Source organism: Nothobranchius furzeri, chromosome 17 (assembly GCF_043380555.1).
Source record: "Nothobranchius furzeri strain GRZ-AD chromosome 17, NfurGRZ-RIMD1, whole genome shotgun sequence".
In the NCBI taxonomy this organism is placed as follows: domain Eukaryota; kingdom Metazoa; phylum Chordata; class Actinopteri; order Cyprinodontiformes; family Nothobranchiidae; genus Nothobranchius; species Nothobranchius furzeri.
In genome coordinates, this window is record NC_091757.1 from 43,151,016 (window position 1) to 43,177,789 (window position 26,774).

At 43.6% G+C, this 26,774-nt stretch overlaps 1 protein-coding gene across 3 annotated transcripts in view; it reads left to right on the plus strand.

Annotated features, from left to right (window-relative positions):
• mef2cb (myocyte enhancer factor 2cb) overlaps positions 1-26,774 on the plus strand; it is a 73,146-nt gene that overhangs the window by 38,230 nt on the left and 8,142 nt on the right. The window contains exons 4-8 of one of the 3 annotated variants that reach the window (XM_070546085.1): positions 402-634; positions 9,922-10,125; positions 23,918-24,061; positions 24,241-24,378; positions 26,580-26,760. In XM_070546085.1, the coding sequence (XP_070402186.1) occupies positions 581-634; positions 9,922-10,125; positions 23,918-24,061; positions 24,241-24,378; positions 26,580-26,760 (721 nt within the window). In that variant the 5' untranslated portion in view covers positions 402-580. Of the gene's footprint in view, positions 1-401; positions 635-9,921; positions 10,126-23,917; positions 24,062-24,240; positions 24,379-24,650; positions 24,719-26,579; positions 26,761-26,774 lie in introns of those variants that run through there. The other 2 variants (XM_054731438.2, XM_070546084.1) reach the window with 2 other exon arrangements.

Sequence of the window (26,774 nt, forward strand, 5' to 3'; positions counted from 1 at the left end):
TGGAAAGTTGTGGCTGGCAGTTCCACTGTCAATACAGTGGGGTTTCAAGGGAAGAAACAAAATGCAGTTCTCAGTGCGGAGGTAATGTTACAGTGTAGGTGATTAGAGCATTTAAGGTGGCGGCACATCCAAAACACTGTCAAAGAACGAGGCACGATCCTGACAGCGCTGTCTCCTCTCATAGAAGGTGCCTGAGAAAAAAATGCAGGAACTGATTTGCATGATATCGACAGCGAAAAACACAGCAGTTCTCACAACACTGTTGACAGATTCTTTGTCTTTCTTCACCCTCCCTTGTGGCTGCCATGATGCCACTTTTATAGTTTTTTTCTCACTATTTTGCCATATTTCATTTCATTTAATGCTAATCCTCTCTTACCCCCTCCCCTTCTGTCTTGCAGGTACAGATGCTGGATCTTTGAGCTGATTGAAACAAAAAGAAAGCAGGTAAAAAAAGAGAGAGAGACGGATAAAGGAAGAGCAGAAGAGTGAAGAGAAAGAGGAGATAGAAGAAGAAGGAGGCGAAAGAAGAAAGCTTCAAGTTCTTAAGAAAGAGGAGAGAAAGAAAAAGACGGGGACAATGGGGAGGAAAAAGATTCAGATCACGCGGATTATGGATGAACGCAACAGACAGGTAAGTCCCTGGGGGGGTGGGAGGATGGATGAGTATGAGAATGGGGGGGGGGGGGGGCACACCCTACACCCCACATCACCCTCAACAATGAAGGTCTTCAGGGAGTCTGGGCAATGTGTGAACTGGAGAGCAGAAAGAAGCAGAAAGGAAGTAGAACCAGTGGACGGGTTGCTTCTGACGGCGTGTTTGTTTGTGTTCCGTCTAACGAACCAGCGTGAGTGCGACCCGGGCATATTTCTCCAAATAAAAATTATAAATTAAATAAAAAGGATTGCATTTGTACTTTTACGAAAAAAAAATCACTGTGCTGTCAGATGGACCCAGCCTACACACAGCTGAAGCACCCTTCACACACCCAGGCCTTCGCACCATGCCACCCATCGCTCTATCTGCCAGTGGAATATTACCAAGAAGAGGGCGGTCGCGCCAGAGAGGCAGGGTGGAGAAAAACACAAACAAACAAGCGGAGATGAGATGGTCAGAATGACACTAACGGGGGAAACAAGTTCCAATGCCAAATCAACTAGAACTTGAGATTTAACCTCCGCTGCCTTAAAAAGGTTTTAAATTATTTATGCGTTGCAATTCCAACCACTAGATCTAACAAAGGATCTCTTGTAGGACTCTTGTTTTTAACAACAGATGGTATTACTTGGGGGAGATATAATAAATAGTGGGCAGGGAGAGTCAAGCAGACCGTCTGTGGCAGGAAACAGATAGAGACAGAGCTATCCTAGTGCCCTTGAGGCCCGCAATCGATCACTTCCTGTGGCACGGCTGACCACTGACACTTTGTCAGCTTCCTGGCAGCCCAATTGGATCCATACGCTGCTGTGTGGCCTCTGGATCACAGGTCAAACACATAGACAGACCCGTTTCATTGCTTTTGAAACACCTTTGTTGGTCGACGTCAACAACAATCCTCCATCGGACGTTTAAGTGAAGATCTGAAAGCTCAATGAATGAAAAATTACATATTTAAGGGAAAAAATGTTGATGTGCAAGTATGTGATCAGATCTTTGGATATAAAAGACACAAACAAGAGTGAACCGATTCAAGGAAGAGGTCACGGGAATGTTACAAGAGGACTAAAACGATCGTGTTGCAGCAGCAGTGGCCACTTTCCTTCGTTTTGTCTCAGGGCCTCTCCCTCAGCTGTACCAGCTCTCTGACTCCAGAGGGTAAGGAGGGAAAGAGGGAGACAGGAAGGACACCTGAGGGGAATCGATGCCTGAGATAGCTGGGCTTTACTTACAGGGGGAGAGGAAACCGAGCACAGGGAAAGGATTCACGGAAAGGAAAATCAATACAGCACTGGATTTTTGTTGGTTTGATCTTTAAAATAACAATTTAGTTGTTTCAAATGCGTCTTCATGCCGTGTCATACAGTCATGTGGAAAGTACCGCTGTCCTTCAGCCCATGGAGAAGTGACATCATTTATTTTTTTGTTTTGAGGAGGAGGATATCACAAGATTGAGTCAGAGACAGAAACCAGCATTTTTTTCTTTAAGAAGACAAAAAACAAAAAAACGGAAGCTTTGCCTTTGCATGTTTTCACTTCCTTTTAGAGGAAACTGGCAGAGCCCAAATCAAACAAACACCAGAGGACTTTGTAGAGAGTTGCTTTCTACCGCTCACATTTTTAACATGCCTTTTTCTCGTGTGCGTTTTTACGTGTAACATTATTTTCCTGATTATAACAAAACAAATGTGTATTGGAAGGAAATAAATGATACATTTGTGCCTCATTTTAACCAAACTGGAGCATTTTCCTTACTCACACACTCCATAAAACCGTCGTCTTTGGAGTGGCACCACTCTGTGTGGCTGTCATCGCTATCTTGCCACCTACAGGGCAACTCTGCCTCCCCTCCCCTGCTCTCCTTTGCAGGTTGAGGCATCACACTGGGCACGGGGCCTGGCTCTCTCTGGGTGGCCACTTTGGACCACCACCCCCCAGGTCCCGAAACACTTCCCCAGAGCAGTGGCAGAAGGGCTAGGCCTCCCTGGCGTTGACTGGCTGCCCGGAGCTCTGGACAGTGGGCAGCAGTGTGTGAACCCTGGCTCCACGCCGCCCGACCACTCATACCCTCTCGCAGCCTCGGGCACATGAAAGAGTCTCCTGTGTCATAAACTCATGGGCTGTACACAGAAAGCAGACTCCCTTGATCCAACTTCCACACACACAGACAGACAGGCATGCACACACACACCCACAGGCTAACGATATGAGTTCAGGTGTGTGTGCATCCTGCAGACATAGAATTCAACTTATTTTTGATGATGCATTTAATATCCTTGTTTATGCAGAACTTACAAATAAAACCCGTCTTTATCTGTAGAAAATGTCTTGGGGATTGACTAATTTACTGCAATTGGCTCTAATTAGTGTTACCTCTCAGGCCAGCACACTCACTGGCTTCATTTGGGAGGACTTGTGTGAATTTTTGCATTGCATGTGTGTGTGTGTGTGTGTGTGTGTGTGTGTGTGTGTGTGTGTGTGTGTGTGTGTGTGTGTGTGTGTGTGTGTGTGTGTGTGTGTGTGTGTGTGTGTGTGTGTGTCATTGTGTGGGACATGTGGGCTCCACTGGGAAAAGACCCAGGGTTAAAGGTTAAACATGGATCAGGTCATCAGTGACAGGAAGTAAAACAACGGGATCTCCCAGCTCCCACAAACAACAAGTCACCCAAACATGCTCTTTGCTGGAGGAAGATAAAAAAAAAGTATGTTTTTATGTCCCCTCGACATAAGCTTTCTCTCCTTCCTCACTGCCACGCCGAAGCTGAAATAAAGGGGCTTTTTGTTTCAGCGGCATTCTTCCCTCCAATCAACAGCACTGGGGTGAGAAAATGTGTGAGAAAAATTAACAGCAGGAAAATAATGAGGCCCACAGGGTAGCTCCTCACCCCTGAAACCCTCCTGTAATTCCCCGATTCCCACCTTCTCCTCTCCCCGTCTCTTACCACAGCGAGCGGCGCTCCTCTGTCATATGTTCTACAGGATCTCACCTGAGAAGGATCACTGAGCTCACACACGGTTATTTTAATAATATGTTTTCTTTTTTTGCAACTTTTTTTGTTGTATTTTTCAAATTAAGAGTCCCCCCCCCCCCTTAGTCACTGTAAGAGTTTTTTTTTACTTTATATTTATGGACCTTTTTTTTTTAGATTTTAGGGTTTATTTAGAATGTTTTAAACTGTGTAGAAAAATTCTCTAAAGTTAGGGTAAAAGTTTGAGTAGTACAGAAGAAGATTAGGGACAATGAAGAGAAAAAAAAGAAAAGAAAAAGTATTCTGATCCTTTTCCTCAAAATTCTGATTTTAGTCTCAGAATTCTGATTTTTTTTTTCACACAATTTAATCTCAGATTTCTGACTTTTATTTAGGATTTTAATTCAGTTGGGCTTATTTATTTATCTCCTAATCACAACAAGAGTCGTCTCAATGCACTTCACACAGTAAACATTCCAGTGCAGTTCAAAAGTTTCTTATGTAAGGAACCCACCAGATTACACAAGTCACCGACGAGTGTCAGAGTCTGTAAAGCAAACCTCATAACCTCAGACGTTAACCTCAGATTTCTGACTTCTTCTCAAAGATTTCTGACTTTTTCACATAATCATGACTTTAATTTTAGAATTCTGACTTTTTCTTTGGAATTCTGACTTCAATCTCAAAACTCTGGCATTACTCTCAAAATTTGAACTTTAACCTCAAAATTCTGACTTTAATCTCAGAATTCTGACATTTATTTTTCATAGTTCTGATTTGTTTACTTCTGAGAAATAAATCAAAAATCTTTTTTTTTCTTGTCTGTGTCCCTAATCCTCTTCCGTACATTTAAAATAAAACAGCACTGCTTATGTAAAAATATTTCTAATTAAAACAATGTATTACTAAAAAATGACTTATGTTTTCTACTGACTTGCCTTTTATATTAAACAAAGTCATTATTTTTACTTAATTTTATGTCACTAAACAAAGAGTTTTAAACTATAAAAAAGATTTATTTGTCTATAAATCCCCAATGTTGAGGTGAAACTGCATCTCAGTGTGAGACAGTTTCAACTTTAGCTCAACGGCAAAAGTTTACCCACCTCAAATAAATGACAGAAAAAGTTATTCCTGTCATTCCGACCGCTAACTTGGGCTCTGAAATGTAGCATCCACTTTTTTTAGACTTTTTTTTTTCCCCGTTTGTGGTTTGTCTGTGTAAACAGGAACATGCAGAGGGGCTCAGCCATTTTGGAGCGCTGTCCTGAAACGTAGTTACTAGTCCTGGTTAGGACAATCTACACGGATGTGCATTTTTCAAGATCTATAAGTAAAACTGGTCAAATCAAAGACGTCATTCAATCCATTTGACAGGTTAGTGTTTAACTAAAGTGGACTTTTTTCCCTCAGCCCAGATAGGGAATCAGGACATGCTGTTTCCTGTTCTTACCACACATCAAACACACTGAAAAAGGATGATAGGTAGAGAACAGAGCAGAGAATATATTAGAGGTGGGACAAAGCCTCTTTTGTCATAATGCCCCTCTTAAATGCCTTTTTGGCTGTGAGGCAGAGTTCACGCCAAGGTCTTGGGTTCCTCTCACTCCCCTTTGCGTACGCTCGTGTCTTCCTGCTTTGCTTTGACAATGGGAGAAGTGTTTGTCTCGAGACAAACTGTGCTTCTCAATAGGTGAGTGACATCTATGTGTGTGTGTGTGTGTCCTCCTGTGGCCATGTTTGGTTTATTAACCAGCAGGTTTTGGTGCCTGTCTCTCCACTCCTCCTCTTCCTTCGCCTCCTCCTCCCCTAGGGAAGCCAGCAGGAGGTGGGAAGCAGAAGCGAAGCCATTGTGAAGGGGAAGCCGCTGGCCTCTTCCTGTTATGAGAGGAAATGCATACAAATGTGCTTCCTGTGCGTCCAACCCCCCCTCTTTTCTCTCTCCTCCTTCCCTCCCGTCTTTCTTTCACCCGTGTGGTTCGGAGTCAGACTCAGTCCCTGATTTCTCTGTTTATCCCGAGTGTGTTTGTCTTTGCCCGATAGGGAAAAAAGTTGCAATCCAATTATGTGAAAAAATGTATGTGATTTTATTTCTTTACGTGATGATATTTGTTGATGTTTCTTAGGCATATCATTGCATATCACAAACAGAAAGACAGAAGAACTAATTAATGCATACTCTAGATGGGAACATAAAAGAAATTAGAAGAGGCTAACAGCATCGGTAAAGGTGATTTGTGTGATTAAGTGATTACATGGAGGTGTGTGTGTGTGTGTGTGTGTGTTAAATTTGCGTAGGCATCTGTGTTAAACCGCTTGTGTCTGTAGTTCCCCTGGGAAGGGGCTGTGGAGGAGGATAGGGGTCAACAAACAAGTAGCGTGTTGCTGTGTGACTGTTGTGCATGTTCACTCAGCTGTGTTCAGAGTTTGAGAGAATTTTCTTTGGATAAATTATAAAAAAAAAACTGTTATAAAGGGTAAATGTTTTTCTGATTAATGTGTAGAAGAGTTTATGTGTTTGCTAAAGTATTTTATTCTGATCCATTAGTTGAAATGTTTGCTCCACTGATGGTTTCAATGGTGTGTGTGTGTGTGTGTGTGTGTGTGTGTGTGTGTGTGTGTGTGTGTGTGTGTGTGTGTGTGTGCGCGCGCGTGTGTGGGTGTGCATGTGTGTTTTACTTAAGCTTCATGAAGTTTGATTTCAATCCCAGATTACCAATGTACTGTGAAAAGACAAAGTTGGGTTCATACTCATATTGATCCATTCAACCAGCCTACACACACACACACACACACACACACACACACACACACACACACACACACACACACACATACACACACACACACACACACACACACACACACACACACACACACACACACACTGCTGTAGTGTCAAACTGGTGATCTAGAAACATATGACTGTTTTACTTTGAACAGAATATAAGATTAGCACAATCTTAAAATAGAAAAGCATAAAATATAACATGTTGGACTGTTATCTCACTCAGTGATTTTTTTTTGGTAAATTCCCATTTACAACATCCATCCCCCTTAGATGCTACGTCATTTAAAACATTATTCTAACACATTTTTTACCCATTAGCATCTACTTTTAGTCACAAAGAAACTCTCCAGTCAATGTGTTTTTTATTTTCTAAAAAAAAACCTAGTGATTGCATCGCCTTCTTGGACGTCAACGGACAAAAGAAGGTTTGCATCATGAGGCTATCAGTCCTCTGCTGTGTCTCTGAGCACTGACATAAGAACTGGAAATAAAACGATGTAGGTGAGACTCAGTACAAATTAGCACATCCCACACGAAGTATTAACCAAGCCATTTGTCATCCATGCAGCATTCACGAACAAGCCAACTGTCTTTTTCAAACTGCGTGTGTCCTCGGTGGAGCTAGCCGTGTGCGTGTCGGTGTGATCTAGAACGTACGTGTGTTGGAGGTTGAACGTGTCAGGTTGAGATGTGGGGGCGTGGTGTGATACTTATGTAGCTGTTGTTGTTTGGTCAGTTACGTTTTTTATTTTTATTTTTTCTAAATGATCACACTCATTCTCTTCCTGTGGTGCTGTTAAAGACAGTCTACGTGTGAATTATAATATGTGTGGAAAAGCATGTACGCAGATCCATGTTTGAAGTGTGATCCTCGAGACGACTTTGATTGGAGTCTGCTTCATTTTTCATTTATGAGAAATGCAGAATAAATGTCACCCAGATTATTTGTTGCAATGTTTTGTGTGTGTGTGTGTGTGTGTGTGTGTGTGTGTGTGTGTGTGTGTGTGTGTGTGTGTGTGTGTGTGTGTGTATCTATTGTTGAAGTTGTTGAAGTTGATGAAGCACAATGTGAGTGGCCTTAACTAGTGTGTGTGCAGCTCCCTTTGGCTAGCAGGGGTGCTCACAAACGGGGGGTGGGGGTGTGGGGGGCATCATCACTCCTGGAAAATTGCTGGCCACCCCACTGCCTCAAAAAAAAGTATAAATTTTCATAGCTTTTGTAAAGACAACATCTGGCAAATTAAACTGTTCTAACTTTTTTTTTTTTAATAAATGTTGAAATTATCACTAAAATAACAGAAATGTACGAAGGCGCTTGCAATGCACGGCTACAAGCTAAACTACCAGGCTTACCACAAGGACCAATTTGGCACACTAAATTTTAATCTGCACTCGCCCCGGTAATTACCTGGGGGTGCCACTGGAGGCTAGAGGTTGTTGGGTCCTTGGATGTTGCCCTGTGTCTAAGTGCACGATAATAATAGCGCGGATGGATGGCAGCTAGTTGTGTCCTGTGTCGTCCCCCTGCATTATAACATCTGTGGAAGACAACACTCTGCGTGCCCTGTTCTTGAAGACTGTATTTTGACCTTATGTTTGACGGTCCTGTTGTCGTATTGACTGGTTACCTCACCCCCCTCCTGTAAGGAACTGTTTCACTTGTGGGTGAAGCAGGTCAGAGCGGGTTGTGTAAAAATTAATCACATTGTCACAAGCTGAGTTTTAATATTTCACCGTAAGAATAAGGCTTATTTTTCCCACATTTCTCCATGACTGTGTAAATGTCAGCATGGTATTTGCAGCCCAGGGGAGCGTTTTCTCCTCGTATCGTCACGTGTCGAGTGTACCGAGTTACGCGACCCAGCTTTCCACAGTCAAGTGTCTCAGGAGTTGGAATGCTGTCTATGTCGCGGGTTTCAGCCCGTTGTCTGACAGATAGTGCCGCACAATGAGGTGACATCATTCCAACATGATGTGGTCACTCAGGAACTTTTAGTCGAGAGGGAAGGCGTCCAAGATACAAAAGCTCGTCCAATATTTTACCGACAAGACAGAAAGAAAGACCGGATGGAGGCAGGAATGAGTTTGTTATTCCGTTTCCCCAGTGCATCCTGGGATATTTGATTTCAGGAAATCCAAAACTATCAATATCTCGTGAAGCCTGTCTCCTTTTGCAGTTGTAAGGAGAAAAGAAAAATGCCAAGAATCCATTCATTACCCAGATCAACCACAAACACAGAGCATTTCTTTAAAGGCTCAGGATGAAAGAGCCTTTATGCTCACAGTAATAGTCTCTTTATTATGTTCGGAGCATGAATTCATTCTGCTTTTATTTTGTGTTTTTTAGCCACTTAAATGTCAGAAGGGAGAATAGGCAAACAAGCAGTTAATCAACAAACTAAGATGGTTAGCCACCAGCTGGGCGCAGCTCTGGCAGTGTTTCCCCTCTGCAAAAGCTTTGTCGAGACAGATCTCCAATGCAATTAATACACTCAGTCTCAGAAGAAAATATAAAAGGAAATTCCACTATCAACATGCAGTGTTGCTCAGAGAGAGGAAGGCTGGCACTGGCACTTTTTTTTCCCAACACACAACTAAGGAGCTTGCAAAAATCGCTTGGAAAAGAAACCAGGTGCAGCTCACTAGAATTAACTCACTTTCACTGCTCTAGTTTGATCCAAACAATAGAGGAATAAAGGCTGTTCTATTTTGACAATGTGGGCACTTGTAAGCCTTTGTAGCAAGAGCTACTAATCTTAGGGCTCACAAACACAGATGCACTCGCGTAGCTTCACAAATAGACGCAGAGAGATGAACTGGCCGTATAACAAAGGCAACTTTTGTGGTTTAACTGCAGCACATTTACTCTCAGACTCCTTCAAGCACAGTCCAGAAATGCATCTTTCATTATTGCCGAAAGCTTGAAGAAAATGTTAGAAATAGGTGTGTGCATTTCCTTTCTGCTACGAGGGGAATGGAAAAATGAGAGCATGAAACATGTGAAAGGGGTGCTTTAACTTATCGTAATTTCCACAATGAACCTCTGTGATCTTTGATGTACAAGAAACAACTGATCTTCTTTACCGTTATCTGGCTGTAGCAGAGTATTTTCAGTTCCTCTTTTTCCTGATGGCCTGCTAATGTCAGGGGGATGTTGAACTCTCAGCACACTACAACTTGCTGTCAGTGATGCGACCCTGGACCTGGGAGCAAATCATGTCAACGTAGCCATTAGAGCATGTAGGATTTGTTTGTCTGTGTGTGTGTGTGTGTGTGTGTGTGTGTGTGTGTGTGTGTGTGTGTGTGTGTGTGTGTGTGTGTGTGTGTGTGTTAATCCTGCAACACCAAGCAAACTAATGTTGTTACCATTAAGTAATCATCTATTTCCATGTGTGAACATACTGTTACTATTGTCTTCATGTCCTCTTGCAAACGAGAACAGTCATTGTTTATACGATGATTTTGTTTCCCACCTCTCTCCATCTCTCTCTCCTCTCACCCAGGTGACATTTACAAAGCGAAAGTTTGGCCTGATGAAGAAGGCATACGAGCTGAGCGTGCTGTGTGACTGTGAGATCGCCCTGATCATCTTCAACAGCACTAACAAGCTGTTCCAGTATGCCAGCACAGACATGGACAAGGTCCTGCTTAAATACACCGAGTACAATGAGCCCCACGAGAGCAGAACCAACTCGGATATTGTGGAGGTACGGCACAAGAAAAAACACAAACACACACACACACACACACGCACCAAGAGCCCACACCCCAACATGCAAGCTCATGCAAACACACAAGCAAACAGATGGTTGCTGCACTTGTGACTCATTCAGCAACCCTTACTTCTCTCTTTTAGTCTTCACACCTAACAGAGTGCAAGAAATAATTGCTCCCATAGCTTGTCGGTCTTCCCCAAGGGTTTGGTAGTGGTATCAATCATTTTTATTAAAGTTATTTTAAGACCTAATATTTGACTATCAGACATAGGAAAATTGTTTATTTCAATGTTCTTCATTTCTAACATAATGGAGTCGTAGCCTATTATCGATCTGGCCCTTTTAGACTGTCCCCTGTGGTGAATAACCCGTGCCCTTCGTGTCTTGTCACCATCGATGTGACTCTAAGAGGAGGATGTTGATCTGACTTACTTTGGACACATGTCACAGGAGTGGCTCAAGGCGATGTTAAACAGTGCAGCCAGTGAAGCTCTCCTCCAGGCAGGTAGATAAAGCAGGAAATGATGCTTACACCATCATGAACTCTTAAGCTCTCAACATGAACCAGTTACGCAACACTCACTCAGGAGCTCGCTCTGACCTGGTGGGCCACAGACACGATACAGGGGTGATCTCTGCTTTTTTTCCCCCCTCCTCTCATTTAATCTCTCACCATGCCATCATTTAAGTGCACCCAGCCAGCAAAGCCATTTTGAATGAATCATAGTTCTACACATATGGAAATGTCACATTGTTTTTTTCTGCAATCTTTCAAGCAATAATGAGTATATACCTTACTGCATGGTCGATTATCTTTCAGCTGGCAGCAAGTTATTTAACCCCAACTGGTGCAACGAGTTGCTTCTCATTTCTGAAACAACCATGCGGAAAGACACATCTGGTGGTCGTGGAAAGCATGTTTTTTCTGTTAGAGAAGGGTCAGATCATTGGCATGCATCAAGCAGAGAAAACATTAAAGGAGATTGCAGAAATGACTAAAACTGGGTTAAGAACTGCCCAACGCATTATTAAAAGTGGTCTGATGGGTCCAGCCGGACCCTGTTCCAGACTGATGGTACATCAGGGTAAGAAGAGAAACAGATGAAGTTGTGCACCCATCATGTCTATTGTACAAGCCTGTGGGGGCAGTATTATGATCTGGGGTCGCTGCAGTTGGTCAGGTCTAGGTTCAGCAACAGGAAGTGCTCTAGGAATGGGGTCAGCTGACTATCTGAATATATTGAATGACCAGGTTATTCCATCTTCCCTGATGGCGCGGGCATATTCCAAGATGACGACGCCACGATTCATTGGGCTCAGATAATGAAAGAGTGGTTCAGGCAGCATGAGACACCATCTTCACACATGGATTGGCCACCACAGAGTCCAGACCCTAACCCCACTGAGCATCTTTGGGATGTGCTGGAGGAGGCTTTGTGAAGCCGTCTGACTCTACCATCATCAATGCAACATGCTGGTGAAACATTAATGCAGCAATAGATGGAAATGCATTTTGTGACATTGCAGAAGCTTATGGAAACAATGCCACAGCGAATGTGCGCTGTAATCAAAGCTAAAGGAAATATCAGAGTGTGTAACCTTTTCTTTTTGGTGGTGACTTCCTTTTTTTTTTGGCCAGGCAGTGTAATGGCTCATGTTTCCTTATGGTCAGTCTGAAACGGGACCAAACGGTGTGGGAAATAATCGTTTTTTATGGTTGCTGCTCAACTTGTTTTCCATGCAGGGTTGAAAATAATGGAAACTAATGGAAAATCTCAGCTTTAGTCGAAAAAGCTTCTATAGAACTGTGTAAACAAACATGTTGCATCATACTGAAACCTCTAAAAAAATGGTTGCTGATTTCAGTTCTGCATTGTTCCACAGCCATCTTCGTTTGGTGAGGTCAGAAAAAGAGAATTGTGTTGATGTGGCTGATACATTAAACGAAATAGCACATGACTAACCTCAGTGACAAAAACAAGAGGAATGGACTTCTTGTATTGTCTTGGTCTTTACTGAAAAGCATTAAAATTCATTCTCTTTTACAGGGCATACGTTATTACCCACCTATTACTCACTGTATTCAGCTTTTTGTAGTTTTAATTCAGCTAATGCTACATGCATTCTATAAAATGCATTCAACAATTTAGCGTAATTCTAAATCCTCTAAGTACTGGTGTTTTTTGTGCAGCAGCATCCTCGGTGCTCACGTTGTCTACGTATTAACCTGCCCCAGCTGAAGAAGAGAGCCGTCACATGTTTCAGTGAGTGCCTGTGATGAGACTTCCCTGCTTTGTAGCTCCATTAGGAAGCTGAGGAAGGGTAACGTGTAAACAGCCATGTCAGGGGAGGATGCTAAAGAGCCTAGTGGGGGATGATGCTCCAGAGCACTACCTACAATTTGATCCCCAGAGGACTCTGTTCATTTTGAGCAACTCGCTGCGGGGGAAATCGATTTGAAGAGGCCTTCAGCCTCAGCGGCAATGCGCTAAAGGGACTGGCCACAGGGCAGACTTTAGCATTTTTATAATAGCTGGGATGAGAGTGTAGGGGGGTCAAATAAGCTAGACGCTGTGTACGCTGCTGTTAAGTGATGTCACAGGTGCAGTAATATGGGCAGGTTTGCAGGGAGGAAAGAGCAACGTGGACTTCCTGTTGAGCTGACAGGACGATTAGGCGGAGTTCAAGACTGAAGAACTGGGTTTCACGACAAAAAGAGAATCAAAATGATCTTAAATGTGACACCTCACATGTGTCACTTCCCTTGTCTAATTTGTACACACTCTTGTCTTTACACTGGAAAGCACACATCCTTCTCCCTCTGGTACTGCTGTGCCTGAAGTTGTAGTGGGAGGAGAGGCAGAGGTAGGGGAACGGAGCTCACAGTGTGGGCGGCTGGCATAGAGACCTGCTACATTAGCAATAAAGCTCTATGTAATTAGCATGTCTTTGGTTGATAATTAGCGTTGTTGAGAGAGTGGCACTGAGAAAGTTGCACTGCCTCTCTAGCAACAGCATGTTTACAAGAGGCTTGAGGGCTGATCTCTCTACCTCTCCCATTCTCTTTCTGTCTTTTGTGTTCAGTTTTCTTCCTTTTTATTGACCGTACATTATCTTTATGTTTGTTTTTATCTCGTTATCTTGAGCGTATGCATGGGTCACGTAAGTGTACGCATAACACACAAGTAAGGAGATGAAAAGGGAGGTAAAGGAAGAGGAGTGGTAAAAACAATCTTCATGACTCACTTGAAAACTATCTAGTCTTGGACGTTTCTACAGATACAAGCCAACAAACCAAAATCAGCACCAACTTTACATAAACAGCATCACATATTACACTATACAGCTGCTATTTCAAACAAACCAGGGACACGGCTTCCTTCATTTGTTTCAATTAATGCATTCATTTGATTATATGTCATGTTAGACTGTGATATCTCAACTTACTGATACTCCACCAGAGACTGTGATAAATAATGCAATAGACGCTGTTATCAGCCTTTGTCTGAACAAGAGGGGAGGTCCTCTTAATTAACGATAAGTGTTCAAAGAGACATCTCGGCTCATCTAGGCACTCGTAGCGTGATAAAAGCAAACACACAGGCAGATCCGTCATTGCTGGATGTCCATAGAAGGTCCAAGTGTGTCATCCTGGCAGGTCTACAGCACACTCTGAGTCTGGCTGCAGATAAAACAGGCAAACATGCAGATAGATTTCCTATACTCACAGTTTGCCAGGCCAGTTTCCTGGACATCTGAGCAGCATAAGGGCTGTGTTGGGGAAAGACAAGAGAATAGATCCATCTCTCATTTTGTTCTTTCTTTTTTTTTTTGTCTCGTTTTATTCATGCCTAAGAACAATCACTTTCAGTCGTTATTGGTGATTTATTATTCCGGTATGGGGGTTGGTAATTGCAATAGCACATGAAAGAGTCCTTTCTTTCCTCTCACGATGGTTGCAGCTCTAGCCCAAACCTAAGCAGCGTTGGCTGGCTCACGCTGTGATTGAAAGGCCCCAAATCCAACAACACACTTGAGCTTTGCCAAATCCCTGCTCCACAATGTGTTTGTTCTCTCCACATGCTGAAACAAAGAGTGCAGGTTTGTGAAACAACTAAAGGGTTAGTTAGTCTGGTGGTAGGGAGATGCATGCTTTTACTTCCAGGAAAATAATCCGAACAGCTTTGAGTCTGTGAACATTTCCATAGAGTCTAAGCTATTATCCTCGTATGTGCTTGTGTTGTGTTTGACCTATGTTCGCATGGCTATGCTGCCTCCATGTGAACATGCATGGTGACAATTATGTTGAACCCTGCTGAGCTGACAGCATTGCGATTTCCTCAGGCAGAACCATGCACACCACCTCGGCTCTGGCTCTGGTATCACATGGAGCGGCACATGGCTCTTGGTACTGAAGTGACCTGCCTGCATGCCTACCTGCCAGTGGAGTACCATTGGCCAATCCAATTTGCCAAAGATTAGCCTAAGCTGAAAGTTCAGCTCACCCTATAATCTTAAACAGCAGCTACACGGACTTGACTTCCCACCCAACTCTCAACCTTTGTTTTCCTTTTTTTTTTCGTTTTCTCTGCCTCCGTGCACACGATGGAGGAACTACTAAACGTTGAAGACAGACAGGAGGGACAGAGGGATAGATGAGTGTTAGGAGAGAAAGCAGGATGCAAGGAAGAGAGAGAGAGAGAGGGAGAGAGAGAGAGAGAGAGGGAGAGAGAGAGAGAGAGAGAGAGAGAGGGATGGAGGGAGGAAGGCGGGTAATTATTTCCAAAGGTCATTCTGTTAATGACTACCTGCTTGGCTAATGAGATTCAGCAAAGCTCCCTCACCATGTTTCACCCTGCGCATGTTTCACCCGTGTGCCGAGATGTGTGAGAAGCACAGGTGTGATTTCATCCCAGTGACAGTCCACTGGAGAGGGGGTGGGGGGTGAGTGTCAGGGAGGGGGAGAGGGGGGAGCACTGGTGGAGGAGTGTAAATGAAGAAACATAAAGAGAAATAGAGCCAGGTATTTCTGGGAGAGGGGACAGCTACACCTGTTCAGCTGCACAGGGAGACATCCTGGTCGGTTTAATAATTATTTCCTGATAATATTCGTGCGTGTCAGCAGCACGTGTGATCTCCCTTTCTGAAGTGCTAGCGTTCTGCCGCTCTTGTAAAAACATTTTCTAGCATGTGTGCTATTCTGTGTGCTTATTTGGTTTCTAAACAGCGTGGAGAACATTAGCCTTGAGGAGTGTTCTCTGTTGATCAGCTTGCTGAATGGCTTCCTCTCATGGCACTCAGAGACTGTATAATTACTTGGGCCTTAATGTAACTTATCCTCTATTACTTGTACATGTCTCGGCGTCCAACAGAAACAAGGGAGTCACGTCCTGTCCTCTGTGCTTTGGTTGTCCGCAGTCAGTCCGCGTGGCGTTGTTGCGTGGGCTCAGAACAGGGCACATGTGGCGTAACACGGGGGTGGAGCGGGGTGGGTGGGGTTGTTGCAGCGTTCACAGTGCCTCAGTGTTTACTGGTGATCGACATGGCTTGTTTTTCCTGGTGAGCTGAGGATTAAGATCTGAAGCTGCTTTGACCGACTAAGTAAATTAACCTTGTGACACTGGCAAGCTCAGGGTATAGCAGTTTGTTGAAACAACGTCTCAGATGACAGATTTTATACACGCTATTACACCTTGGCAAAGAAACCTAACATGCCTTTGACCCCACACACCATTTAGTATGTGGGACACATCTTTCTCAAGCTATTTGAATATAGTCAATTTTTTGTGTTTCAAACAACTAAGAAGACTCTAATTTTCATTTTTTTGAGCTGCATTCTGATTGGGAGTGATGCCCTTGTTGCATCTTGTGTTACCAACGCCATCTCTTCTCTTTATTATCAGTGATTCACGATAACCCTCCTTAAAAGCCTCTCTCTCTCTGCCAGACATTGGCATATTTAATTCACCACTAACAAAGTTAATGGACAGAAAGCATTAGGTTTCATAAAGATTAGCGGCAAATCAAAGAATGGAATGAGAGGCAACTGTTTATTTATCACTTTACAAGAACATTCAACATTTTATAAATGTGTATGAGGGTTACCCTGAAGCTAGACTGTCTCCATATGTCGTATGGTATGAGACCTCCATTAAAAATAGGAAAAAAGATGGAGAGTTTTCAGTTCTGTTTGTAGTTGTCACTGTTTATTGCTTTTGAACTTCTGAACTCAGACCTTAGGTACATAATTTTTCTTTCTCGTCTAAATGTGCGCATCCTTTACCTCTAAATGCAACTGACAGTGTGCATTAAAATCACCCAAAAAAAGAAAAATACTACCCTAAAAACATCTAAACATTTCATTTGATGCGCTCGTCTTCTAATAAATGTCTCAAAAAGTGGTTGACTCTAAAAATAGAGCATGGTGAAGCTAAATATAGCCATCTGTACTTACTGGGGAGGGGTAGAAGAATAGGGACTGGGATTGCTTTCTTTCTTTCTCGCTTTAATTGCCCCCCTCCTTGTGTTTTAAACTGGGTGGGTTGGGGTTATTTTAGGAGCAGAAGGAGTGAGTAAGCAAAGCGTTGGGGCGTTCATCCAGCCTGTCTCTCTCTCTCTCTCTCTCTCTCTCTCTCTCTCTCTCTCTCTCTCTCTCTTATTGAGAGGATCGACCAAAAAGAAAAAAGGGTTGCCCCCGGCGACCACATGCAGAAGACCATTGGCGTATGAGACCATGCGGTGCTAGACTGTCTGGACTCCTTGAATAAAGAAGTCTATTATTTGTCTCTCTTCTTGCTCTCACCGCTAAACTTGACCAAACAGACCGATCTCCACTGTTGTTTTTAAAAGACTTTTCATTACAGAAAAAAACACTTTAGGAATGTTTTATTGTTTTTATCATTAGAATCGAGTAAAACGGTGAAAACAGAGTATGTAAGTCTGCCGCCTCAGCGTCAGACAGTAAGACTTGACTGAGTTCCTATTTTAAAGAACGTATGCCTTTTCCGACATTTTAAGAGAAGTTATAAAAAAAGATGGTTGATAATATATGAGACCTACAGACTCAGCACTTTTTTCCACATCAGATGCCCGCTGACCAGTAAAAGCAGAACCTCAGACAAGAAATTATACCACTTGGATCTCTGTTTGGGGTGTTTTTTTAAGGTCAATACAAAAACGGAAGTCTGAGGTGCTCGCACAACAACAAAAGGAGCTTTTAAAAATAGACTGTTTGAAATGTGCCAATATGTGGTCCCTGTGGTGAGGAGCAGTGAAAAAGGCAGGCCACTTCTGAGGCCGCACTGCCAAAAGGCAAGGCTTTCCACTGCACAGCCCAAAACAATTCACGCCAGTCGTTAAGATGAAATGATGGCTTGTTCTTTGAAACTATTTGTGGAAACTTTTAGAATAATGAAGATCTATTTTTATAGATGGCATTCCCTGCCCTGCCTAGAGTACCACCCCTAATTCCCTACCCCCCTGTTGGGTGTGAAAACTCAAGGTCACATTTGGAGGTCAGCCGGCCAGTCATTGTTACTCGAAGCCCCCTCCGGCTCCTTTTTCCTGCTGTGGTACCACGCGATAAGAGACAGAGGGACAAAAGACGCTAAGTGAAGATTAGTGGAAGTGGTGATGGAGACCAGGAAAAGAGTGGCTCAAAGAGAACTTTAGGTTTTCATTCTAAGCAAGCTGGAGGTATCTGTTACGTCGTCAAGCTAATGCTTTATTGATGTGATCGTATCACAGCATAGTCACATGTGGATGGACTAATATCTATGACACAAACAGGCCTTATCCCATTACAGCATAGAAAGTGTGTAAAGCTACACAAGTGTGGAAACACACACACAGTTTAGCCTTGGCCAATTGATTCTTTATGCTGCATCAGACGCACATGAAGTTGCACTCCTCTCATTTGAATAAAGAAGTATTTTACAACTGGAGTTTAGATGGGATGAAAGACGGCTAGGGGAAGGGTGAACACATAAGTGCCCGCTTTATGCAGTTTCTCTGAGCTGGCATTGTGTGTCATAATGTCTATCTGGCTAATTATACAGTGTAGTGACAAGTCTGAATGACCACTTTGTTCCCAGGGCTGGGATGCTGCTGCAGTAAACAGTGTTGGATTCTGACATGTGCTAAGTGTGTGTCTCTTCCATATGGGAATCACTACACCATCTGGTATTCTGCTGTGTACTGGCTAGCTAAGATTGTGCATCTGTGAGTGAGCTCTAGTCTGCAGCAGGCTCTTTTTTATCATGATTTTAGCACGATTACACAGTTGGACGAATAGCGTAAGAACCTTAAAGGCATACTATGCAAATTTTTCAGATTTGTAAATTGTTTTCTTGAGTCAGTATGTGCTAAAATGACCACTTATAAGGTTAACTGAATGTCACTGAGACCTCCACTGCCTTCTGTGGCCAGTGTACCGCATTTGCAACTTCAGGGTGCCGGTCCGGTCTGTTGGAAAGATGGAGCTGACATACCTGACACTGGAGCCTGCTTCCAGCACGTTTCCTACATGTTTTAGATCATGAACGCAGCTGATTTGTTTGATTTAGTTATGTAATGCTCTTGTAGACACTAATGAAGGCTGGAGAGACATTCCAGCTGTTAGAGTAAGGTGTTAAAAAGACAAACGCACAGCGAGGAGATACGTTTCGCTTTTGGTTCTATTAAACCAACACTAAGGGGGGCTTAAAGCAAGCAAAACTGCCAAGTGTGCCTTTAATGTACCTAGAACCTATGATTTCTGTAACTTTCTTTGACTTCAACACTTTTTTCACCATTTTGATCTCTTTTCCCAGTAAGTTTTTCAAAAGAAATCAAATCAATCACTGATGTGAACACCACATATCATTTCTTGATTAATGAACATGTCATTAGTTTGCTCTGAGACAATTAAACCCAAGCACTATCTCCTGGATCCTAAATACAATCCATGAGAACAGCTAAATAACGAAGCTATAGCAACTGTGAAGTTATAGTCATGTCAAACAGAGAATAAAGAATCCACAGATGAATGAAAAGACAGGTGGAGACAGAGTGTGATTAGGGTTACCAATCCTCATATTGGTAACCTACAAATGCAGCTATCTGCTCCTCAAATCAGTCGCACAGATACACACACCATGTAGCCATCATCCATGGGCATGCCCCTCGACATGGTCCTGGCATGTTCAGACTACGCTTCATGAAACTGTGGCCCTCTTGCCTTTGGTCTGCCATCTGCTTCCAATAAACTAAGCCAGCCTGGTTCCTCTGATGTTCCCTCCACTTTGAAAAACACAGAAAAGAGAAAAAAGTGAGACAGAGAGCACGAGCGAGAGGGAGACAAAAATGAGAGCAAGTATGAAATGAGCCAGATGAACCCAAAAAGAAATAGAAATAAGGGGAATAAAAGCACATCTCAAACATGTTATTACCTCTTCCTTGCTGCTAGCAAGGCCACCCTGATTGTGCTTGGTTTTTCACCCGTGCTGGAAGGCTTCACTCCACAACTTTTCCACTTCATGACTACTTCCATCTTATTTGTAATGAGAAAGGACAATGTTTCTCTTCCCTGACTCACCCCTCCAAACATTAGACCGCATTGCACCTTACCAACATGCTCCAACCAAATCAGGTTTGTCAGTTGGTTAAATAAAGCATGCTCCTTGTAGTTTTTTAAACTTTTTCCACCTCTTACACTCAATGTAATCAAATCTCAAGTTTGTAACATAAATCAGCAAAAACTCACTGCTTTCCATTTAGTTTTGTCGAACAAATTAGGCTCTTTAAGCTTTTAGTCAAAGAAAGGATACAAGTGGAACTTTATTTTATTTTCTGGTCCGAAGTCTGAGGAGAAAACCGCTGATAGCTGAACCCTGCAGTGTCCAAGAACTCACACAGTGTGAAGGACAATTTAGATACTCTTGTGTCTTTGTTGATTATTTCTGACACAGTAAATAAGACTGTTTCTCTGCCACATTTAACAATAAAACAAAAATGAGGCCGTGACCTTCTGGTACAAATGACTTGATTCCAGTGCCAGTTCATTAAAGCCTAGTTTATCAGAGCAACAAGCATGATTGACCATAAGTGACATGGTTATTTGGCTTTACGTTGGGCCTGTGTGTCAGCTAGTTCCCCCACTGTTGAAATGCGGTACAGGTTCAATTGTTAGGGCAAACTACCATTCATCTTCATATGTGTGCAAAGGAAATATCACATTATAGCCACGTATAAAAAGGCCTTCTATAAATGGGCTGTCTTTGTAGGGTGTTTTTGCACTGAAGCAGTCAGTCAATGGGCTGGAGGCATTGAGAAACATTGCCCTGGCTGTCACCAATAGCCATAAACACAATATTGAATGTGTCATACCCTTCAGCCACTGCCAAGATGACTGTAGAGGGGAATGATCAGCTCTGAAGCTCTTTCCAAACACAACCCATCAACTAGCCAGGGTCTATCAGAAGTAAAGACATACCCATCAAGCATACAGGGTTCAGACTCCGATTCTGTTGCGATATCGTGGTCATGCAGAAAATGTGGAGAGCAGTGAGACCATGACAGACTGAGGAGCAGACTGAGACAGGAAGATGAGGGTAGAAAGACGGATAGAGGGATGGAGAGGGCGAGCAGGGTGGCAGACTGCCGAGCAGACGGATCCTGGCATGGCAGGAGTTCTCGGCAGGCGTCATCTGTCCCTAGCAGGCCCCTTTGGGCCGCCAAGAATTCACACCCAAATACGCTTCCCTGTTTGTCTCAAGAGCCACTATAAACTGTCACCCCACCATCAAAACTATTATGTGATTTTCTATCATGACAATTCCAAGGAAATGACAAACACAACTCCGTTTATTTCTCCTACAAGACTATCTCGGTCTAGCTCTCAGTTCTCCCAGTGCCATTTGGTGTTTCCTCTTAGACCAGCACAGTCTAGGCCAGCTTGGCTAAAGGTGCAAAGCGGCAGGGTACCTCTGAGATGGGTGTCTCTAGTATGTAGGACACCTTGTCTATGCTATGCCTGCTTCACACAGGCCCTGTGAGCAGAGTCATGAGGGAGCATCATGAAGAAGGAGTTTAATTAGGAGCAAGCCTCCAAAGGGGCCACGGAGAAAGACACAGAGCCAAGCAAGAAGACAGCGCTGTTGCCTTCTTTCCTTCTACATCATACCCATTCCAACTCCTTTTCTGTCACATTTAATCAATTTCTTATAGTATTCAACAAGAAAATTGACACTTGCAGCTTTCACGGTATGTAGAAATGTGCTCCTCGGGCCATTGCGGGAGAAATGTCATTTGCAAATCACTTAGAAATGAAAACATCTTGATGAAACTAGAAATGTTCAGCTGTTGGTGGAATGTAATTAGTGTAAACAATCAATAACATTTGTATTATTGGTGATTCTCTTGAAAATGAATTGGAAACTCCAGACGCGATGAGCAGATGAAGGTGGTAAAACTAGGGCAGTAAGGTGGCGAGGTGGGAGCCACACAACAGAGAGGTCCATCTATGGCTATTTTAGCTCCCCGACAAATCTCATTGGATGTTGGCTTGTGTGTCAGTCAGTGTTAGGCAACAGGTGGACATAACTAAGATAAATGGCATAGCATCCTTGAACCCTATCCTAAATATGTTGAGATCTCTTGGGGAGCAAAGCCTGGACCACATGCTTCATAGTCATCTAACACTCGCTCCTTGGCAGCCTGCACCCCATCAGTGCCCAGTGTTGCAACTGCCCACCCCCCACACTGCTAGACAAACAAGTCCGTTGCCCCATAAGGGTGTCACCTTTAGTTCAGCCCTTGTTCCTCTCCCCGTGTTGCCACACTGCTGCTCTTCCTAGAATGGCAGAGAATCTCTCCTGCGCTGTTTGCTGGTGGCAGTAGGTGGAAAACTGACTTAGTGGGAAGAAAAGTTGTTTTTACTCGTGTGGATTCTCATGTGAACTGGGAAAGGCCAACGGTTCATCTCTTTGTCAGTTTGATGTGAAGCATTGCCAAGGCCAGGACGAAGCTACGCAAAAGAAACAGCAAACTTTTTACATCTCACGCCTTTGCCAAAAAAAAAAAAAGACAGCATTCTAAACCTTGCAACCCCTTTGTTCTTCTCACTCGTCCTCCTCTGATAGAGAAAGAGTGGCTGATTCAGCGTAGGTCTGTTTGGAGGCAGATCCCCTGCATCGCCTTGGTTGATTTGTTTGGTGTGATTTCCTGAAGACTGTCAAAGATATGAGAGAAGCTTTCAAATTCAGAATTCCAGATTTCCACTCTCGGGGCCAAGTGAGGATTCAGAGAAAGAAACGGAGAGCCAGCAAATGTTGACACACTTACAGTAGCTGCCTCGCCATGAGACGCCTCAGGAATCAAACAGTTATCACACACACACACACACAAACACACAAAAGAGGCCCACTAAGTTTACTAAAACCACACTCAAAACAGGCCTTTGTTGTGCTGACATAAGAGATAACTGGATTGTTATTTGTTTTCTAAGCTGGCAGATCGCTGCTGTCATTTCTGCAGCTGCTTGTGATGGAGTAGCACGCACTTGTATCTGTTCTGTGAGTGAGAACTGGCGGAGACAAACAAATGAGAGAGAGAAGTTCACTGAGATTAACTTATCTTAGCATCTACCTCCCTCCGTTCTCCTGCTCCGTCGCTCTTTCTTCTTTCTTGACTCTAACACCCACTCTCGCTCACCCACACATGCACACGCAAACACAGACTCATTCCCCTCGTTCCTCTCCCACGTACAGACACACACAAGCACACACACACACACACACACACACACTTGATCAGCATCAAATACAGGGTGTGCTAAAGTAAATTTAATTACGTCTGTCTGATATGGAGCTTCAGATGAAAGTAGGAGAGCGCAGTGTGAAGCGACGACTGCACAGACAGGAGCAGGCCCGTGATATTCCTCCTGTAGACTAATCTCCCTTTATTAAAGCCAGGAGGAGAGAGGGAGGGAGGGTGTGGAGGGGGGAGGTTGAGGGGAGAAGAGTAGGAGGAGGGGGTGTCTTTGATGAGATCTGTAACTGTCAGCTACTGTACTTTTCTTCTCTCCCGCTCGCTCTTTGTCTCTCACTTAACAAGGAAAATGAACACAGCACCTATCGGGACGCTTGCTGAGGCGAGCTTTGGCTATCACATGGAACGCTTCCTGAAACTTGTCCCTGTTGTTAGGATTGTCAACATGTTTTTTTAAAAGGACAAATGCAGATATCCCCGTTCCTTTTTTAAAGCTTTCTTTGTCTGCGTCTCTCCTCGAGTTGGAGCGAGTGGAGAGTGTGGTTCTCTGATCGTTTTCTTTCCGCTCTAATGGGGGCAGGTGGCCATCAGGTGGCCAAAACAGAAACTGCCTTGTTTAACAGCCCCTATCCAGCAGCCACAGACTTTTACTTTTACAAGCTTATGTGGTTTTATTTATTTAAATGCTTGTGCTTTAAAGAAATGGATCTTTTTAATGCATCTTGTTGGATGTTATAAAACCATCTATGCCGTCTTATGTTCTCTTGCTCAGGGATTGACTTTGTACAGACGTGTTCACTTTGTTTGAGAAAGTTAGAAGACAGCTTTCCAAAAGGGATTAAACAGTGAATGTGTGATTCTCTCGTATCAAATTTACTTACTGTTGTTTGACAGAAATGAAGTTGGAGATAGTCTAATTGGACAGAGACTAATTGAAAAACATAATTATCTTTTGCCCCATCCAAGCCATTCACCTGGATCTCTGTTCCTCGTCTTAATCGTCTTGAACGATGTTGTGAAACTGCTCTGTTTTCAGACGTTGAGAAAGAAGGGCCTAAACGGCTGTGACAGCCCAGACCCAGATGCAGACGACTCGGTTGGCCACAGCCCCGAGTCCGAGGACAAGTACAGGAAAATAAACGAGGACATTGATCTGATGATCAGCAGGCAGAGACTGTGTGTAAGTACTTTTTGCGGAACCTAGAGCCTTCTTCTCACCTTTCTTTCCTCTCTTTCCATCCCACCCACCACCCTGCGTCTCCTGTCCCTTCACCCTTGTCACCCGTTCCTACCGCCCATCTCTCCATCCCTTCGTGTTTGTGTTTCCCACCCCTTTTCTGTGGTTGCGGGACCTGGCAGGCATTGAACAAGAAGGAGAACAAGGGCGGCGAGAGCCCGGAGCTTGAGTCTGCTCTCATCCTCACCCCAAGCACTGAGGAGAAATACAAACAGATTAACGAAGAGTTTGATCACATGATAAAATCTCATAAAATACCAGTAAGTACCGAGGGAACCGCCTCGTCAGCAGGCTAACCAAATCCAGACTGGCAACCGATGAGCTAACCTGGCTAACCGCAATTGTTTGCCACTAGACTAATTGCACAAAGAGAGAGTGAAAGTAACCTCAGAGTGAGATTACAGTGTTTACACGCAGTGACGAAATTACAGTTCTTCTATTCTGCTTGCTTACATTTAAGGAGCAGTCCTGTAATCTGACGAAAGTATAACCATGACTAGCAGGCTTTTTTATCCCACTGTATTAATTACAGACAAATTTCAACCTTACGCAGTTCCCACCTTGAACAACCCATGATGCCGTGCCTGGCTCTCAAGAAAGGTGTGGTCTGCATGTGTTTGTCCTTTTACCGTGCTCAGTCACCTGCAACCTTCAGGGACAGACATTCACAAACTCTTAACTTGTGTCTGAAAATGTCTCCGAACTCCTTTTTCAAACTGTCGAAGACAAACGCGTCGGCAGCCCGTCTCTCTTAGTGGACATGTTATTTCAAGCACTGTCGTTGCTACAAAATAAGCTGTCGGAAACCACAAAACTCAGACCGTTTTGTGCCTGCATCTCATCCTAAACGCACCATGTTGGAATGATTAGTCCTCTGGCGTTACAGAGAAAGACATAAGTCGGCGGCGTAGAAGCAATAGAAGAACAGTAGTGTCTAACCCACGTGGAGCAGGAGGCGATGTGGTTAGAAAATAAGGCAGGGGTGGGTGAGCTGAGGTGGGGTGGCTTTGGGATCGGAGCTGGGTGGAGGCGGGGGGTGGACTCTGCACATAACAAGTGGCAGTTCAGCATGTGGTCAGGGTGGCTGCCAAGCAGTAGGCCTCTGGATAGCAGGGGACTGTTGGAGGGGGAACTGTGAGGAAAGGCAGGGGGAGGAAGATGAATGAAAAACAGGAAGGATGGCACCCGTTAAGAGACGGCTGAAGAACGGCGCCCTTACACCCAGTAAAAGGCTGTGTACACACACAAGCAGCTGAAAGAGCACATCGCTTAGACAGTCAAGAGATTTAACACTCCCGCGAGGAATCGGAGATGGAAGAAATTACAGAGTGGATGGAGTTAAGCACTCACAGGTTTTGGCTCGCCCACAATGAAATACGGTTAAAGTAACAATCTTTGTATGTTAAAACAATATTTGGCCTGCTAAAGGAGTATTAGCGAATGGGGAGAAAAAAAAATCCTCCAAGTGGAAGCAGTGTTACGGCACCTAGCCTGTTTCCACGTAAAGCAGGCCGATGATCTCCCCGATACAATCCTTCCACAGCTCCAAGACACATGGCAGTAATTTAGAGCCCTATTTTCTACTTCCTAATACTAACACGGGATCAACCACTTCCAGGGTGCTCCCAAGGTTAAGCCTTACTGCCAAATGACACAATAAATATGACAAACTGGATGCCTGAGGCTGTCAGGCCACCTCTACTCGTGTTCCTGATGAGACCGCTGACTGATCTGCGTCTCCCATTTAAACCCTTGGCATTAGCTCCAAGTTACAAGAAAATAAATAAAACCTTAATGTCCTTCAGATTGGTAGTCATCTGTTTAGAAAATACACGAAGCTATTTTTAGGGAATTAAAGACCTAAACTCAGGTTTAGGACTTTTGGAAATGCAACCTTCTTTCTTTAAAGCAAAACAAATGAAGTTTGAGGTGATTTTGTTTCAGATCAGTCTTTTACATGACATTTTTAAAAGTCCTATCATGACAGAAGCAACAACATTATACTTTAGAGCAATCTCTGATGGTAGTGGCCTCCAAAGTGACCTACCTAGGCACATCACGTTGGATGGATAAAGTCTCGCCAGGCTATTTATCATCCCGAAAACGATTAGAATAACTGACAAGCTCTTCTAAGCTCCCTGTTTTCCATTTCTCCTCCTATATTGTTCTAAAGCTTCTGGGTTTATTTCTGATATTTTTTGCACACGTCACCTGTGCAAAGTTTTTTTTTAAATGTCCGTCTCTCCCTTCAAATTAGATGTCTTTTGTGACCTCTGTTTTTTTAGTGACACTGTCCTTATATGGCATGGTGTTCCTGGAGTGTTTGTGATTCACCCTTTTTCTTTTCCATGTCTTTCTAAAAGCCCTCTCATTCTTCTTTTTCTTGTTCATTCACCTGAATGGTTGTTATCTTTGGTTTAATAATATTTGTGTCCTTTTTCCTCCCACCCCACCTCCTCAGCAGGCTGTGCCCCCATCAAACTACGACATGCCCGTATCCATTCCCTCTAGCAACCAGAACAATCTAATCTACAGCCATCCCGGTGGGTCCCTAGGCAACCACAATCTGCTGCCGTTAGCGCACCATGGTCTGCAGAGGAATAGCATGTCTCCTGGAGTGACACACAGACCCCCCAGTGCAGGTAATGCAGGTAGA